The 18,205-nt window shown below is 52.5% G+C and overlaps 3 protein-coding genes across 3 annotated transcripts; 2 read left to right on the forward strand and 1 right to left on the reverse strand.

The window, feature by feature from the left end:
- Window positions 1-561: 561 nt before the first annotated feature.
- On the reverse strand, window positions 562-1,524 carry LOC136787723 (olfactory receptor 14C36-like). The gene has a single exon (XM_066985039.1). It carries the CDS (start codon window positions 1,522-1,524, stop codon window positions 562-564), a length of 963 nt encoding a protein of 320 aa, XP_066841140.1.
- Window positions 1,525-8,970: 7,446 nt separating this feature from the next.
- Window positions 8,971-10,000, forward strand: LOC136787724 (olfactory receptor 14C36-like). Its single transcript, XM_066985040.1, has one exon. The coding sequence runs from the start codon at window positions 9,065-9,067 to the stop codon at window positions 9,998-10,000; it is 936 nt and encodes a 311-aa protein (XP_066841141.1). The 5' UTR covers window positions 8,971-9,064.
- Window positions 10,001-16,806: 6,806 nt separating this feature from the next.
- Window positions 16,807-18,205, forward strand: LOC136787725 (olfactory receptor 14C36-like; the record flags this gene model as incomplete). Its single annotated transcript, XM_066985041.1, has 2 exons — window positions 16,807-17,351; window positions 18,139-18,205. Coding segments are annotated over 2 exons (612 nt in total), but the record flags the coding sequence as incomplete, so codon positions are not given.

The raw sequence follows: 18,205 nt of genomic DNA on the forward strand, positions 1-18,205 counted from the left end.
AGCTGTGGTCAGTCCACCTTGGAGGAGATCCCCCCTTAGGAGGGAAGTGCTGCAGCGCAGGCCGGCTGTGCCACTGCCGTGCCCACTGCCTGTCCCTGCCTGCAGTCCCAGCACAGCCCCACAGCAGCACTGGCACCAAGCTACAGGAGCAGCCGGGCCTGACCCCACCAGCAGGGCTCAGCACCAGAGGGGGGCAGTGGCAAGAGAGCAGCTCGGCATGCCCCAAGCGCTGGTGCTCCCTGGCCGTGCTGCTGGGATGGGACTCTTTTCCTCTGCAGCCCTGCACATGGCACTGCCCCTGCAGAGCCAGAGCAGCTCTCACAGGAAGGAGGTCACACAAGGAAGGCAGTGCAGGCTCCTTTCTTTTATTTAAATTCACAGAGGGCCTGGCTCCTCATATACAGACTCTCTGAGATTGAATGAGATGAATCATATCATTTTAATGGGCAACTTTAGACGTATTAAAACAAAGAAAGTTCTGTAATGAAAACACTCATAAATAAACACACACAAAAATAATTATATATATAATATTAGTTGTTCTTCTAGTCCTTGACATTACTAGTCATCTGCAGAGGTAGAATGGAAATTTATTGCTTCTGAAACACATCTAGTCATTAATTTCCACAGGGCTTGCTTAAGCTCCTTGTTCCTCATGCTGTACATGAGGGGGTTCACTGCTGGAGGCACCACCGAGTACAGAACTGCTAGCACCAGGTCCAGGGATGGGGAAGAGATGGAGGGGGGCTTCAGGTAGGCAACCATAGCAGTCCAGAGTAAGAGGGAGACCACGGCCAGGTGAGGGAGGCACGTGGAAAAGGCTTTGTGCCGGCCCTGCTCAGAGGGGATCTTCAGCACTGCCCTGAAGATCTGCACATAGGACAACACAATGAAGACAAAACAACCAAATCCTAAAGAAACACTAAACACAAGTGCCCCAACTTCCCTAAGGTAGGCATCTGAGCAGGAGAGCTTGAGGATCTGGGGGATTTCACAGAAGAACTGGTCCACAGCATTGCCTTGGCAGAGGGGCAATGAAAATGTACTAGTCGTGTGCAGGACAGAATAGAGAAAGCCACTACCCCAGGCAGCTGCTGCCATCTGGGCACAAGCTCTGCTGCCCACGAGGCTCCCGTAGTGCAGGGGCTTGCAGATGGCAACGTAGCGGTCGTAGGCCATGATGGTGAGAAAACAATACTCCGCTCCAACGAAGAAGACAAAAAAGAAGACCTGTGCTGCACACCCTTGATAGGAGATGGCCCTGGTGTCCCAGAGGGCATTGGCCATGGCTTTGGGGAGAGTGGTGGAGATGCAGCCCAGGTCGAGGAGGGCGAGGTTGAGGAGGAAGAAGTCCATGGGGGTGTGGAGGCGGTGGTCGCAGGCTACGGCGGTGAGGATGAGGCCGTTGCCCAGGAGGGCAGCCAGGTAGATGCCCAGGAAGAGCGCGAAGTGCAGGAGCTGCAGCTCCCGCGTGTCTGCGAATGCCAGCAGGAGGAACTCGCTCACAGAGCTGATGTTGGCCATTTCCTGAATTTGGGCGCAGTTGTCTGTTAAAAAGGATAAGACAGAAAAATGGTAAAACAGACTTATCTGAGGAAAACCTATTGCAAGCCTTAGAGCACCCCCAGCCCAAGACTCTCTCTTTGCAGGAGAACCTTTCTGCAGCTCTCCTGCTTGAGCTGCGGCTGGTGCTGGCTGAGAGTGGCACTGGGAGCAGGGGCTGCTGTGGGCTCCAGAGGAGTCCTTCCTGCTGTGCAGCAGGAGGGAGGCAGGAACTTGGGGGACACTCAAGTTCAGTCCGCTGGTCAGACGAGGAGATTTGAAGTGTTACTTCAAGGAAAGTATCCAACGACTGTGTAGAACAAGGGACCTTTATTTGCTTCATTTTCTGGTAGCTACGCCTGTGATGTTTAGGAAGAACCATCTATTCGGTGTTCCCATGAGAAGAAACTACCGACAGCTGAGAGCAGAGAAGCCCCACACCAAGTGCAGCTGGACAGGATCCTCACCTGGTCTTGCATGAGCAGGATCTCAGCTCCTCCCTCTTAACAAGGGCTGCAGAGGCCTCACTCCAGCTGCCCACAGACAGCCATCCAGCAGCACGGACATGGCCATAGCACGGAGGTCTCTTTACCTTGGGGCACCTGGATAACACAAGGATGCCACGAGAGAGCTGCATCCTGCTGGAAAGCAGCCTCCAGCCCAGAAGAACACCCCACAGAGAGACATGAATATCTGCAAGCCAGCCTGTTCCAATATCCCATCTGCATCCCCTGCAGTGTCTGGAGGAGGATTGGCCACTCCTATCTTGGCTGACTAGGGGCAGCTGGGTTATGACACTCCGAGGGGCTTCTGCCAGACTTTCTCACCTCGCAGTGCCATCCAGCAGGACTCCCAAAGCCTACTGCATTGCCCACTGCCCTCCCAGAAACAAGACCCAGCAGGAGACCCTTCCAGGACGTGCAGCTGCATGGCCCTGCAGCCAGAGACGTACCTTGTCAAGGGCTGTGCAGATTTCTCCTGCAGGCAGCTCTCAGCATCCTCCCACTGCCAACTGCCTCCAAGCCCTCTCTCCTTCTCTCCTGTCCCCGTGCCAGCTGCGGTCAGAGCCCCCAGCCCTGCTGCGCTGTGCACAGGAGCTGCTCCTGGGCACAGCTGTCTCTCTGCACCAGGGCCCTCTTGCCACGAGCTCTCTCTGTCCCACGAGCCCGGCCCAGCTCAGCACCAGACGCCCAGCCCAAGGCATTGGAATCCCCCCTCGGGGGGCTCTGCTGAGGAGCCCACGAACCTCAGGCACTGAGAGACAACTGAAGACATCTCTCAACAAGTCCAAGTCAGAGGCAAGTTTCCTGCAGTGTCCCCCTGAGGGCCAGCCCTGACACAGCCTCCCTTGGAGCTTGTTAGAGCAGAGCATTGGAGGCAGTGAGGACAAGGAGACAAAGGCAATGTGAAGGTGACCCTGATGTGTAGGAAAAATGGATGTGTTCCACTGAAGAAAAGGACCAGTCCTTGTCCCCTGGAACCCTGGAAGGGAGATCTGTTCATGTCACACCTTGCTCAGGGCTCTTTGTGGGGCAGGAGGAGATGGGGATGTGCATGGCCAAGTGCAGGAGAATGGTACGAGCCCTGCCTGGTTCATGGGTGGGGGCGAGGAGGCAATGAGGCCCTGGTGCTTTACCGATAAGCTGTCTCCTCGTAGGCCTCAGTGGCAGAGACAACAGCCAGAGCCATGGACACAAAGCCCTGGGTCCTGTTGGGACTGGCTGCCTTGTCACAGCCCTTGCTGCTCTCCACAACAGGCTAACCTAGGCACTCTCAAAGCTGCACATCTTTCCCTGATGGCTGTAGACCCTTGTCCCTGTGGTGTCACAGCAGATCTGAGCTGAGTCTGATACCTCAGATCTTCTTGGTGGCCATGCTCCTCGTAAGGCAGCTCTGTAGGAAGGTGTCCTGGTTCCTTGGGAGCAGCACCACTGCTCGTATGGCATCCCTCGTGGTGCCCAGGCCCTCCTCCTCCTGGGCACTGCTCACTCAGCAGGGTCCCAGTCTGCCCTGATGTGTGGGGTTGCTCTTCCTCCATTGCACAACCTCACTCCTCCTGTGGCTGTCAAGAGGTTTCTGTAGGCAAATTCATGCAGTTTCTCAATTTGCCCCTAGACAGATGCTCCATTCTGTCAGCTGTTATTGTCTGTATGCAGATGACTCACCGTAATTGTGCTATATTTGACAAGACAGCAGCATCAGGAGCTGCAGGGAAGTTTGGATAATACAGGAGTAACCACCTGAATGGAACTGCAGCACAGAGTCACAGAAGGGCAGGGGATGGAGGGCTGCAAGGTTCCAACTCTTCTGTGCTTCCTTCTCAGGCATGCTGTCAGTTTGTCTGGAGCGGTGTCCTAAATGTTGTGAGGCTGTGCAAGGCAAAGTTAGAAGGGCTAAAGCTCTACTCTAGCTCAGTCTGGCTATTAGTTTCTAAGACAATAAAAAAGTTTTTATTAATAAATAAATAAAAAATTTAAAAGGAAGATTAAGAAGTGTCTTCAACCTTTATTGGACGTGGGAGGAAGCCTAGTTAGAAGTGATGAGGAAAAGGCTGAGTTACTTAATGACTTCTTTGCCTCAGTCTTTATCAGCTGGACCATTTGTTCCCCTGGTACTCAGCCCCCAGAGCTGGTAGATAAGGACACCGAGAGGGCAATGGGGGGACACTTTTGCCCACTTCTTCACTCTCCCTTTCTCCTTCATCTCCTCCTTCTCCTCCAGGATACTTACACTAACTCTTCAAAGCTTTGAATACCTCTGTGGTGGTCAAACCAGCATGTTCCCATTGTGATGTCTCCTGAATGTGTTTCAGGCTTTGTTTAACATTAACCAACTTATTAATAATGCCCTCCAGAGATCTGCCCCAAGGCAGGAGAGTTAAGTGTTGCAGGGATTGTGGGAGGAAATGAGCAGGCACCTTGATCAGTGGGCACCTCCAGTGCTTTGGAACTTCACTCCTGAACAAGTGCAGAATTCTAGAAAAAATGGTGAAATGCTTGAAAAAGGGTTGTCATCAGCCTGGCAATTCCAAAGAGACACAAATCACCGCAATGTGCAACTTGGCCTGTGCTTACTGAGCTGCAGTCAGTGCCACTCCAACCCTTGCGACAGGCCCCACAGCCGCTGCAACTCCTCTTAATGGGCTTGCAGCCACAGCAACTCCTACAATGGGCCGTGCAACCACTCCAAACCCCTGCAACAGGCCATGCAGCCTGAACAAGTCCTGTGATGGGCCCTGCAGCCCCAGCAACTCCTGCAACAGGCCCTGCAGCCACTCCAACGGCTGTGATGGGCTTCAGGGCTGGGCCAGAGAACCAACCTGTGCCACTATTGATTGCTCCTATATGTGAGAGAAAACAATGTATGTGAAAGTCAGGGTTTTTAAAAAGGAAAGAAACTCCTACCCAGAAAAGAAAGGAGGAAGAAGACGTGGAATGTTACGGTAAAGTTGGGCCATCGTGGAAGCAGAAGGGCAAAGAGAAAGAGATCATAACAACATCAGTAACCACAGCATCTCTATTCCAGGGTGAGCTAGGAGATTTGTGGAAAGATTTCAGCCATCATCTAAGTGAGCACATTGCCACCTGGCTGCTGGGAGAAAGGGGCCAATAGCCTGGAATTAGAGGGCAGGGATGCAAAGCAGCTGGGATCCCCCTCTAGGGAAGGGGTGACTGACAAACAATTGGAAAATGGGCAGAAGGAACATACTCCTGTCAGGTGTGAAGGAAAGGTATCCCCTGAAGGAAGATCTTGTATGTCAACCAGGCAAGGGGATGACAATGGCGTTGGGTATCTGGTGCCCGATGGAATTAGTCATGCTGGAGGTGATATATAAAAACCTAGCCAATGAACAACTATCCAAAGATCCTGATGAAGTAAAGTGTACATGATCTATGTGGTGGAAGTTTGTATAGAGTGGTGCACCATGTGCATCCATGCACCATGGATCATCATATGCCATCTCATTGGCAGAAATGACCTGGAAAGGCCAAGAGAAACCCAGAGTGGATGAATCAGCTAGCCAACACTGGCAGTATGAAGGAAGTCTCTCTTCTTCCTCATGGGCCGGCATTTTAGCTGTGGATAAACTTTCTCAAGAGGTCCAGGAAGAACAAGAGAATGCATCTTTCTCCCTACCTGTAGAAACCAATATGTAAGCTGCCAGGAGTAAGTAAAAGAAAGTTGCTCAAGAAAGAGAAATGAGTGGGTACACACCATGTGCCAACATGTGGTTCTGCCATGGAGAGGACATGAGAAAATGGGATGGAAAATCTACCTCCATCCTAGAGGCACGGATCCATGAATTGCAAGGAAATGCAATCACAAAAAGGGGTTCTTCTGAGAAAATTGCTGCTCCAGTTTCTATCAGGCAGTCCTCCAGACAGAGTAGTCATAAAATCATAGAATGGTTTGTGTTGGAAGGGACCTCAAAGATCTTCAAGTTTCAACCCCCCTGTCATAGGCAGGGTCACCACCCACTAGATCCGGTTGCTCAGGGCCTCATCTAACCTGAAGAATGAATACTATGAGCAGGACTAGAGGCACCTGGCCTCCAGCCACGGGGAGGATAGGGACAATTGGGTTTATTGGACTTTGAGAATTCCATGGCCTGGCACATGAGACCCACAGAAGATATAAGGCTCTAGTGGGTACCGGTGCACAGCATACCCTAAAAACCTGCTCCACTGTGGTACACCATGGGCTGCTGGGGACACAGCCTGCTTCACCATGGACCTCACCACGGGCCACAGGGGACTTCTGCTCCGGCTCCTGGAGCACCTCTCCCCCTCCTTCTTCACTGACCTTGGTGTCTGCAAGGCTGTTTCTCACTCATCTCTCTCTCCCAGATGCTATTCCACAGCAGTTTTTCCCCTTACCTGGTTTTCCTCATCTGGTCCCTTCTACTTGGTGAAACACATCCAATTTTCCAACATATCACTGTCACTTTTCATTTCCTTTTTTTCCTTTCCACAAACATTTCCTTTGTCTCCTTGTCCTCACTGCTTCCAGTGTTCTAATAGAGCAGTGTTCTGCTCTAATGAGCTCCAAGAGAGGCAATGTCAGTGCTGGCCCTAGTCGGGCCTGGGCACCATGAGGGATGCCATACGAGCAGTGGTGCTGCTCACCACGAACCAGGCCAGCTTCCTACAGAGCTGCCTTACAAGGAGCATGGCCACCAAGAAAATCTGAGTTATCAGACTCAGCTTAGATGCTGTGAGATACCACACGGACAAGGGTCTGCAGCCAGTAGGAAAAGAGGTACAGGTGTGGGAGTCCCTAGGACAGCCTGGTGTGGAGAGCAGCAAGGGCTGTGGCAAGGCTGAAAGTCCCAACAGGACCCAGGGCTTTGTGTCCATGGCTCTGGCTGTTGTCTCTGCCACTGAGGCCTAGGAGGAGACAGCTTATCGGTAAAGCACCAGGGCCTCATTGCCTCCTCGCCCCCACCCATGAACCAGGCAGGGCTCGTACCATTCTCCTGCACTTGGCCATGCACATCCCCATCTCCTCCTGCCCCACAAAGAGCCCTGAGCAGTGTGTGAAAGGAAAGGATCTCCCTTCCCAGGGGCCAGGGGACAAGGCCTGGTCCTTTATTTTGGTGACACACATCCAGTTTTCCTACATATCAGGGTCACCTTCACATTGCCTTTGTCTCCTTGTCCTCACTGCCTCCAATGCTCTGCTCTAACGAGCTCCAAGGGAGGCTGTGTCAGTGCTGGCCCTCAGGGGGACACTGCAGGAAACTTGCCTCTGACTTGGACTTGTTGAGAGATGTCTTCAATTGTCTCTCAGTGCCTGAGGTTCGTGGGCTCCTCAGCAAAGCCCCCCGAGGGGGGATTCCAATGCCTTGGGCTGGGCGTGTGGTGCTGAGCTGGGCCGGGCTCCTGGGACAGAGAGAGCTCGTGGCAAGAGGGCCGTGGTGCAGAGAGACAGCTGTGCCCAGGAGCAGCTCCTGTGCACAGCGCAGCAGGGCTGGGGGCTCTGACCGCAGGTGGCACGGGGACAGGAGAGAAGGAGAGAGGGCTTGGAGGCAGTGAGGAGCGCAGCAACAGAGGGCAGCGTGTGGCAGGACAGATCTGCAGGCTCTTGGCACCGTCAGTCTCTGGCAGCAGGGCCATGCAGGTGGGGTTGCCAGAGGGGTCTTCTACAGCTGGCACATCCGATGCCTGACAGCATCTGTCGGGATGGGTCTGTCTCTCTGTTTCTCCAGCAAAGTGTAGAAGATGCTGTAGAGAATGGCATTTACAAGAGGAAATTTCCAGAGGAAGACTGAGGCTCGGTTTATCTGAAGGGAAAGGCTTTTTTGGTTTCTGTGCATTCAGATTCATGCAGTGGAGGGGAATCTGAGTGAATTTGAGCACAGAGCTTGTGGGATGGAGTCTGTGAGCATGGACAGGGAGGAGATGTGGGGACACAGAACTAGCTCCCAGCAGGGACATAGGAAGGGAACAGGGACACGGGCAGGCGGTGAGAGGGAGCTGCTGCCAGAAATGCTGTGTGGGGGAGGGCTCAGGCACCTCCCTGCCAGCCCCTGCAGTGCGGGCGCCTTCCCTGGGACACCCCCTGCTCTCCTCTGCCACCAGCACAGCCTCTGCCCTCAAGCCCCCGCCGTCCCCAGCAGGAGCTGCCTCCTCTGCAGGCAGAGCTGCAGCACAGGAGGGTGTGCTGAGTGTCCGTCTGTCCCTCCCTGGCCTTGCCTCCCCTGGCAGCAGCACGCTGCCATTCCTCCTGGCTTCTCCACCTGGCCGTGCTGCTGCTGCTCTTGTTCCCAGGCTGCCTGGGGATGGGGGTTTCACGTGCCCATGGAGTGAGCCCTCGGGGTGCTTGGGGGAAGGGGAGTACGGGGTCAGGGTGAGGGGTCTGGAGATGGGCACTTGGAGCCTGGATTCCTCTGCTCTCAGCAGTGTCCAGGTTTTTTCAGGTGCACTTCTGAGTTTAACTGTCTTGTAGATCAAAGAAATGCCAGCAGAAGGCAGCTGATAGCAGGACTGATGGACTTAGGGTCTAAACACTCTAAAGGACTCTGGGCTGTAAGGGTACAGTCCCTTTGTCTCTGAGGATCCACAGGGTCTTACTTGGAGTGCAGGAGAGATGCCTGGACTTCTGACTTAAAAGCAGCCTTCACGTGTCTTGGGGCAGCTAGAATAAAAAATACAAAATGAAAATAAAAAATCCCAACAGCACTCCTCAGCAGTTGGTTTGAATATGAGCCAAACTGGGGCAAAAGTCTTTGGTATTAGGAGTAAAGTAAAGCTGAGATGACACCAAATTCCTCTTTATGTCTGGCTGTAGGACAGGACTGTCTCTTTCATTGCCCAGAGCAAAGTCTCCTGCTCCCATGGACACCCTAAGGCAGGACCAAGTACAACTCAGGAAAGGGACCTGCCATATGCCTCCCTGGATGTGGACAATCATTTGGGGAGATTTAAATGAGCAATGGTATGAGTTTCCCCCAGGTAAGTTGGTTGTACATTATTACTGTCTTTCTATTCTTTGAGCAGAACCTAATGCCTCTAAACAGCAGATGTCCAACAGAAGCTCCATCACCGAGTTCCTCCTGCTGGCATTCGCAGACAGGCGGGAGCTGCAGCTCCTGCACTTCGGGCTCTTCCTGGGCATCTACCTGGCTGCCCTCCTGGGCAACGGCCTCATCCTCACCACCGTAGCCTGCGACCACCGCCTCCACACCCCCATGTACTTCTTCCTCCTCAACCTCGCCCTCCTCGACCTGGGCTGCATCTCCACCACTCTGCCCAAAGCCATGGCCAATGCCCTCTGGGACACCAGGGCCATCTCCTACCAAGGGTGTGCCGCACAGGTCTTTTTCTTTCTCTTCTTTATAGCAGCAGAATATTCCCTTCTCACCATCATGTCCTACGACCGCTACGTTGCCATCTGCAAGCCCCTGCACTACGGGAGCCTCGTGGGCAGCAGAGCTTGTGCCCAGATGGCAGCAGCTGCCTGGGGCAGTGGCTTTCTCAATGCTGTCCTGCACACAGCCACTACATTTGCCCTGCCCCTCTGCCAAGGCAATGCTCTGGACCAGTTCTTCTGTGAAATCCCCCAGATCCTCAAACTCTCCTGCTCAGACGCCTACCTCAGGGAAGTTGGGGCACTTGTGTTTAGTGTTTCTTTAGGATGTGGTTGTTTTGTTTTCATTGTGCTGTCCTATGTGCAGATCTTCAGGGCTGTGCTGAGGATGCCCTCTGAGAAGGGCAGGCACAAAGCCTTTTCCACGTGCCTCCCTCACCTGGCCGTGGTCTCTATGACTGTTAGCACTGGCTTGTTTGGCTACCTGAAGCCCCGCTCCATCTCTTGCCCATCCATGGACCTGGTGGTGTCATTTCTGTACTCGGTGGTGCCTCCAGCACTGAACCCCCTCATCTACAGCATGAGGAACCAGGAGCTTAAAGATGCAGTGAGGAAACTATTTCTATACAGTCTTCTTCATCATCAATAATGACTTAATTACTGTGATTATTATCATACCATTTTTGTCATTATACTTATTATCAAAATATAATATTAGAAATAATCCTAAGAGGACTACCGGGTTATTTGGGAAAATGAGATAATGATTTCGTTAAGTCTATTTTTATTAATATTTTAACAACATTTTATATTGATAGAAATAATGTTATTCTTATCCTTCTACATAACAAGTTTTAAAATTATTTTTAACCAGTCATAGAATCACAGAATCATTGCATGGCCTGGGCTGGAAAGGACCTCAAAGATCATCTAGTTCCAACCCCCCTACCATGGGCAGTGACACCTCCCAGGAGATCATGGTTGCTCAGGACTTCATCTAACTTGCTCTTGAAGACCTGCAGGGATGGGGCATCCAATACCTCTGTGGAAAACCTGTTCCAGTGCCTCACCATCCTCTGAGTGAAAAATTTCCTGCTAATATTTAATAGGAATTTCCCCTTTCTTTTAATTTAAAACCATTCCCCCTTGTCCTATCATTATCTACCTGAGTAGAGTCCTTCTCCATCCCTTTTAAAAGGCTCTTTAAGTCTGCAACGACATCACCTTGGAGCTTTCTTTTCTGGTAGGCTGAACAGCCCAAACATTCTCAGCCTTTCTTCATAGGAGAGGTGCTCCAGCCCTCTGATCATCTTTGTGGCCTCCCTTTGGACCCACTCTAACAGCCCACACCCTTCTTGTGCTGGGGGCTCCAGACCTGGACGCAGGACTCCAAGTGGGACCTCACAAGTGCAGAGCAGAGGGGGACAATCACCTGCCTCCACCTGCTGCCCACTCCTCTTGATGCAGCCCAGGATGCACTTGGCCTTCTGGGCTACAAGCACACACTGCTGGCTCATGTTGAGCATTTCATCCGGCAGAACCCCCAAGTTCTCTGCAGGGCTGCTCTCAATGAGTTCTTCTCCCAGCCTATCCCCATGTTTGGGATTTCCCCGGCCCAGGTGCAGCACCTTGCACTTGAACTTTCTGAACGACTTCTTGACGCTCCTTAGGTTAACATGAGCCCATTTCTCAAACCTGTCCAGGTCCCCTTGGATGGCATCCCTTCCTCTGTTGCATCAACTACACCACTCAACTTGGTGTCATCTGCACTCAGGGCCGCTGTCTATGTTGACGAAGATATTAAACAGTACTAGTCCGAGGATAGACCCCTGAGGGACACCACTCATCACCAGCCTCCACTTGGACATAGAGCCATTGACGACCACTCTCTGGGTATGACCTTCAAGCCCACTCCTTATCCACTCAATGGTCCACCCATCAAATGCGTCTCTCTCCAATTTGGAGACCAGGATGCCATTTCTGACCGTGTCAAAGGTCTTACAGAAGTCCAAGTAGATGACATCAGTCGGTCTTTGCTTGTCATCTGATGTGGTCACTCCATTGTAGAAAGCCACCAGGCCTGTCCGGCATGACTTACCCTTTGGTGAAGGCATGCTGGCTCTCTTGGATCACCTCTTTCTCTTGCATGTGCCTGACACTGATTCCAGGAGGATCTTTTCCATGATCTTGCCAGGCACTGAGGTGAGGCTCACAGTTCTGGAGTTCCTTGGGTCCTCCTTTCTACCGTTAATCAAAAGGCGAGTGATATTTTCCTTTTTCAGGTCACCAGGGACTTCACCCGACTGCCAGGACTCTTCAGATATGATGGAGAGAGGCTTGGCAACTATATCAGCCAGTTCCCTTAGGACCCTGAGGTGAAGTCGTCAGGCCCCATAGACTTGTACTTGTTTAGTTTCACAAGGTGTTCCCAAACCTGCTCTTCACTTACAGCAGGTGGGACTTTGCCCCCCAGCCTCCATCTGTGGGTTCAGGGAAATGAAAGACTTGGGAAGCCTGACTGGCAGGGAAGACTGAAGCAAAGACGTTGTTGAGGCAAAGACGTTACTGAGTCCCTGAGCCTTCTCCATGTCTGTCATTACCAGTTCACCCTTCTCATCCATCAGAGGGGGTACACTCTCCTTGCCCTTTCTTTTCTGAGCAATGTATCTGTAGAATCTCTTCCTGTTATTCTTTGCTTCACTTGATAAGCTCAGTTCCATCCATGCCTTTGCTTTCCTTATCCCATCCCTGTACATCCGAAACAAAACCATGCATGAGGGCATGGAAAAATGAACCCTGCACCATAGAAGCCATTCTGAAAACAAAACTTGTAGGTAGGAAACACAGTTTTGTGGAGGTGCAGAGCTGATGGGCATGTTGAGCAGGATGATCCTAGAGACCTTTGTGCCCTTTCCCTCCTGACAACAATGCCACTTCCTTCTCAAGACTAGAGTAGCCAACAGAGGTGAGACAGATACTCTGGGATCAAGAATGTCATCAGAAAGCTGATCCCAATAAGATATGGGGAGGTCAGGAGCAGCCTGAACAAGAGAGATGTGAGATTTCAGGGTGGGAAGAAGAGCTTGGCCAGCAGGAACTTATGATTTCATAGAGGTAAGAGGGTTCATGTAATGTAGATGCTGTGGTAACACTGACTTAAAACAGTCATGTATGGCCCTTACCTTGCTTGAAACAGCAATTTTAATCCCTAAACCTAAATGCTACCACAACACTCTGAAAGGAATCCATTTTCGCTCTTCATCCCTTTCCTTTACACTAGCATTAAAATGCTCTATTTAACCCTGGACTTCTTGGGAGACCTAAAAAACCCTAAACCACAGAGCTTCTCCATACCTTAACCGGACACCTGACACCACAAACAGAATACCAAACACTCCCAATAAAACTTTCCTAAATCTCTAACACAAAATGTGAAAAATAGGTACTGAGGGGACTAGAGAGAGGTCAGCTCTGCCTCAGGATCTCCTGCCCCAGCAGGAGGAATGTGACTGGGGCAGTGACTGGGAGGTCACTTCTGTCTCTGCAGCTGATAGGGCAGCAGCAGGAACGTGTCACGCAAAGGGACTGTGAGGTGTCTTGTGTCTGGAGGTGGCAGGTCACCCTTGGCTTCTCCCTGGGATCTGCACTTTGAGGCTGACATCTGCCAGTGGCCCTGCTAGGCCAGCAGAAGGCCCCTGCTTGGCATGTTGACTGTGGGATCCCCTCTGCCTCCATCCCCAGGAGGACCCAGACAGAAAGAAGGCCCGCACAGGGGTTGTCCTGTCCCTTCTGCTTGAGGCCAGGACTGGACAGCAGGAGGCCCAAGGCTTGGCTGTGTCTAGCCAAGAAGCTGCAAGGCCAGCAGCAGGTCCAGGCCTTGGGAGATGCTGGTGAGGTGACTTCTGTCTGCTTGGCTGACAGGCCGCAAGGAGCCTGATGGGTTGGGGTGCCTACTTCAGGAGTGGTTTCCGCCCTGATGGAGCTTTCTTTGGTAGTAGGAAAGAGCAGGAGAGAAAAAGTGCCACAAAGTGCACCTTGGAATGGTGGCACTGGCCATGAGGAGGTAGAAATATCCAGGGGAACAACTGGTCTAGCTCCTAGAGCCTGAGGCAAAGGCAGTATTAAGTGCCTCAGGCTTTACCTCATCTCTTGTCACCAGGTTTCCTCCCCCATCCAATAACGGATGACGATTCTCCTTAAACCCCTTTTTTAAAAATTATCTCTATAAAGAGTTTCTTATTTTCTTTGACAGTGATATACGGATTGAGCTCTAGCAGGGCTTTGGCACTTCTAATTTTGACCTGCACAGCCCCATAAGATTCAGGACACAGCTGCAGACAAACTGACAGCATTCATGAGAAGGAAGCACAGAGGAGGTGGAACCTGGCAGCCTTCCATCCCCTGCCCTTCTGTGACTCTGTGCTGTTCATCCAAACAAAGTCTGTGCTGTTTTATCCAAACATTCCTGCAGCTCCTGATGCTGCTTGTCAGAGATAGCACAATCACACAAAGGTTGAACTGTCTGCCTGCAGATGTTAACAGCTGATAGAAGGCAGCATCTGTCCAGGGGAAACTTGAGAAACTGCAGGATTTTGCCTACAAAAACATCTTGACATTTAAAAGAAGGAGAGCCCAGTCCTGCACCAGAGGAAGAGGAACCCCACACATCAGGGCAGTCTGGGACCCTGCTGAGTGAGCAGTGCCCAGGAGGAGGAGGGCCCGGGTACCACGAGTGGTCTCATATGAGCTACTCAGCTAGAGACCCTGTATGAAAGCTCATGGACAAGGATCTACAGCCAGCAGAGAAAGAGGTGAAGGTCTGGGAGATGGTAGGATACACTGTCATCAGAGGAGTAAGGAAATAGGCAAGGCTGAGAGTCCCAACAGGACCCAGGGCTTTGTGTCCATGGCTCTGGCTGTTGTCTCTGCCATTGAGGCCTAGGAGGAGACAGCTTCTCGGTAAAGCACCAGGGCCTCATTGCCTCCTCGCCCCCACCCATGAACCAGGCAGGGCTCGTACCATTCTCCTGCACTTGGCCATGCACATCCCCATCTCCTCCTGCCCCAGGAAGAGCCCTGAGCAGTGTGTGAAGGGAAAGGATCTCCCTTCCCAGGGGCTGGGGGTCAAGGCCTGGCCCTTGTGCTTGGTGAAACACATCCAGCTTTTCTACATATCAGTGTGCCTTGATGTTGTCTTTCTCTATTTGTCCTCCCTGCCTCCAATGCTCTGCTCTAACGAGCTCCAAGGGAGGCTGTGTCAGTGCTGGCCCTCAGGGGGACACTGCAGGAAACTTGCCTCTGACTTGGACTTGTTGAGAGATGTCTTCAATTGTCTCCCAGTGCCTGAGGTTCGTGGGCTCCCCAGCAAAGCCCCCCGAGGGGGGATTCCAATGCCTTGGGCTGGGCGTCTGGTGCTGAGCTGGGCCGGGCTCGTGGGACAGAGAGAGCTCGTGGCAAGAGGGCCCTGGTGCAGAGAGACAGCTGTGCCCAGGAGCAGCTCCTGTGCACAGCGCAGCAGGGCTGGGGGCTCTGACCGCAGCTGGCACGGGGACAGGAGAGAAGGAGAGAGGGCTTGGAGGCAGCTGGCAGTGGGAGGATGCTGAGAGCTGTCTGCAGGAGAAGTCTGCACAGCCCTTGACAAGGTACGTCTCTGGCTGCAGGACCATGCAGGTGGGGTTGCCAGAGGGGCGTTCTACAGCTGGCACATCCGATGCCTGACAGCATCTGTCAGGATGGGTCTCTCTCTTTCTCCAGCAAAGTGTAGAAGAAGCTGTAGAGAATGGCATTTATAAGAGGAAATTTCGAAGGGAAGACAGAGGCTTGGTTTATCTGAAGGGAAGAGATTTTTTGGACTCTGTGCTTTCAGATTCCTGCAGTGGAAGGGAATCTGAGTGAATCCGAGTACACAGCTTGTGGGATGGGTCTGTGAGCATGGACAGGGAGGAGACATGGGGACACAGAAGCGGCTCGCAGCAGGGACACGGGCAGGCAGCAGGGACATGGGCAGGCGGTCAGAGGGAGCTGCTGCCAGAAATGCTGTGCGAGGGAGGGCTCAGGCACCTCCCTGCCAGCCCCTGCAGGGCAGGCGCCTTCCCTGGGACACCCCCTGCTCTCCTGTGCCACCAGCACAGCCTCTGCCCTCAAGCCCCCGCTGTCCCCAGCAGGAGCTGCCTCCTCTGCAGGCAGAGCTGCAGCACAGGAGGGTGTGCTGAGTGTCCGTCTGTCCCTCCCTGGCCTTGCCTCCCCTGGCAGCAGCACGCTGCCATTCCTCCTGGCTTCTCCACCTGGCCGTGCTGCTGCTGCTCTTGTTCCCAGGCTGCCTGGGGATGGGGGTTTCACCTGCCCATGGAGTGAGCCCTCGGGGTGCTTGGGGGAAGGGGAGTACGGGGACAGGGTGAGGGGTCTGGAGGTGGGCACTTGGAGCCTGGATTCCTCTGCTCTCAGCAGTGTCCAGGTTCTTTTCAGATGAACAACTGAGTACAGCTTTCCAGCAGCTCTCACAGGGCAGCTGAGACCAGCACTGATGGACAGATTGCCTGTCCTCACTAAAGGACACTCTGCACTATATGGCCAGTCCCTTTTTCTCTGAGGATCCACAAAGTTTCCCTTCAAGTGCAGGAGAAATGCCCAGGATTTCTGTTTTAGAAAAACTCATCAGGTGTTGTGGGGTAGCAACAAGACACAATATGACCCCATGAAAGGAAAATGAAAAAAAAAATCCATATATATATATCTGCTCTGCAGTTGGGTGACCTGGGAGCAACACTGGGGCAAAGTTCTTTGATATCAGGCCTGAAGTGAATCTGAGATAACACCATGTTCCTCTTTACCTCTGCCTATAGGGCATAACTGACTCTTCCATTGCCCACAGAGGAGTCCCCTGCTCCCAGGGATACCCTCAGGCAGCACCAGGAAGAACTTATGAAAAGGACCCGCCAAATGTCTTCCTGGAAGTGGACAATGTTTTTGGCAATATTAAATAAGAAATGGGATGAGTTTTCTTCTGGTAAGTCTGTTGTACATTATTACTGTTCTTTCTCTTCCTTGTGCAGGACCACATCCCAAAACAAGCAGATGTCCAATAGAAGTGCCATCAGTGAGTTCCTCCTGCTGGCATTCGCAGACATGCGCGAGCTGCAGCTCCTGCACTTCGGGCTCTTCCTGGGCATCTACCTGGCTGCCCTCCTGGGCAACGGCCTCATCCTCACCGCCGTAGCCTGCGACCACCGCCTCCACACCCCCATGTACTTCTTCCTCCTCAACCTCGCCCTCCTCGACCTGGGCTGCATCTCCACCACTCTCCCCAAAGCCATGGCCAATGCCCTCTGGGACACCAGGGCCATCTCCTATCAGGGGTGTGCTGCACAGGTCTTTCTATTTGTCTTCTTGATTTTGTCAGAATTTTATGTTCTCACCATCATGGCCTACGACCGCTACGTTGCCATCTGGAAGCCCCTGCACTACGGGAGCCTCGTGGGCAGCAGAGCTTGTGCCCAGATGGCAGCAGCTGCCTGGGGCAGTGGCTTTCTCAATGCTGTCCTGCACACGGCCACTACATTTTCCCTGCCCCTCTGCCAAGGCAATGCTGTGGACCAGTTCTTCTGTGAAATCCCCCAGATCCTCAAGCTCTCCTGCTCAGATGCCTACCTCAGGGAAGTTGGGCTTACTGTAATCACCTTCTGTTTAGGAATTGGTTGTTTCATTTTCATTGTGGTGTCCTATGTGCAGATCTTCAGGGCAGTGCTGAGGATGCCCTCTGAGCAGGGCCGGCACAAAGCCTTTTCCACTTGCCTCCCTCACCTGGCCGTGGTCTCCCTGTTGGTTAGCACTGCCATGGTTGCCTACGTGAAGCCCTCCTCCATTTCTTCCCCATCCCTGGACCTGGTCGTGTCATTTCTGTACTCGGTGGTGCTTCCAGCACTGAACCCCCTCATTTACAGCATGAGAAACAAGGAGCTCAAGGGTGCAGTGAGGAAACTGTTTCTCTACGTGCTTCTTAAGTATCAAGAATGTCTTCAATATCTTTGATTTTGATTTAATAGTATTCTTGGCCTTTTGACTGTTAATTAGTTTACTTACTTTGACAGTATTATCTAAACTACTTATAGAAGGAGGCTTCCAGTGTACATATAGGCAATAAAGAAGCCACAAGAACTTTCTTGATCTCAACTTTCCTCTCTTCCTATCACCTCTGTAGCTGTGGGAGCAGTCCCAGCTCAGGGCCAAAACCCAGCTGGCACAGGGAGGAGCAGCCCTGGTGTCCCTCAGAGCTGCCCTTCACTGCCCGCTGGGCTCTGCCTCTCTGCTGCCTTGATAGGATCGTAGAATCATTAATGTTGAAAAAGACCTCCACGTCCATCCCATCCAATGGCTGTCCTACTAATAATGTCATCACAAAACCATATCGCTAAAGACCATGAGGTGGGTCTGCCTCCCCGCCTGCCCAGCACAGCCCTCCCTCTGCACGACCCCTTGCTCTGCAGAGCAGCTCCTCTGGTCGTTATGTCAGAGATTCCAACTTTTGCCTGAAGTCATCCCTCAGGGCTGCTTGCAGCTTTCTACGCAGAGGTGGCCACTGCCTCCCAGATGCCATGGGGGGAATCTGAGGCCTGCACGATGGCCTGGGAAACAGTACCCTGGATCCACAGAAGCCATTCCCGAACCAAAACACGTAAGCAGGAAGCTCACTGTGGTGGTGGTGCAGAGGTGCTGGGCACCTTGTGCAGGGTGCTCCTACAGACCTTTGTGCCCTTTGCCCTCCTGACTACAACGCCACTTCTGTCTCAGGAATGTGGGAGCCAACAGAGGTGAGACAGAGATCATGAACTGTGAGATCACGAGTGCCATCAGATAG

Source organism: Anser cygnoides, chromosome 30, assembly GCF_040182565.1.
Source record: "Anser cygnoides isolate HZ-2024a breed goose chromosome 30, Taihu_goose_T2T_genome, whole genome shotgun sequence".
NCBI classification, from domain to species: Eukaryota; Metazoa; Chordata; class Aves; order Anseriformes; family Anatidae; genus Anser; species Anser cygnoides.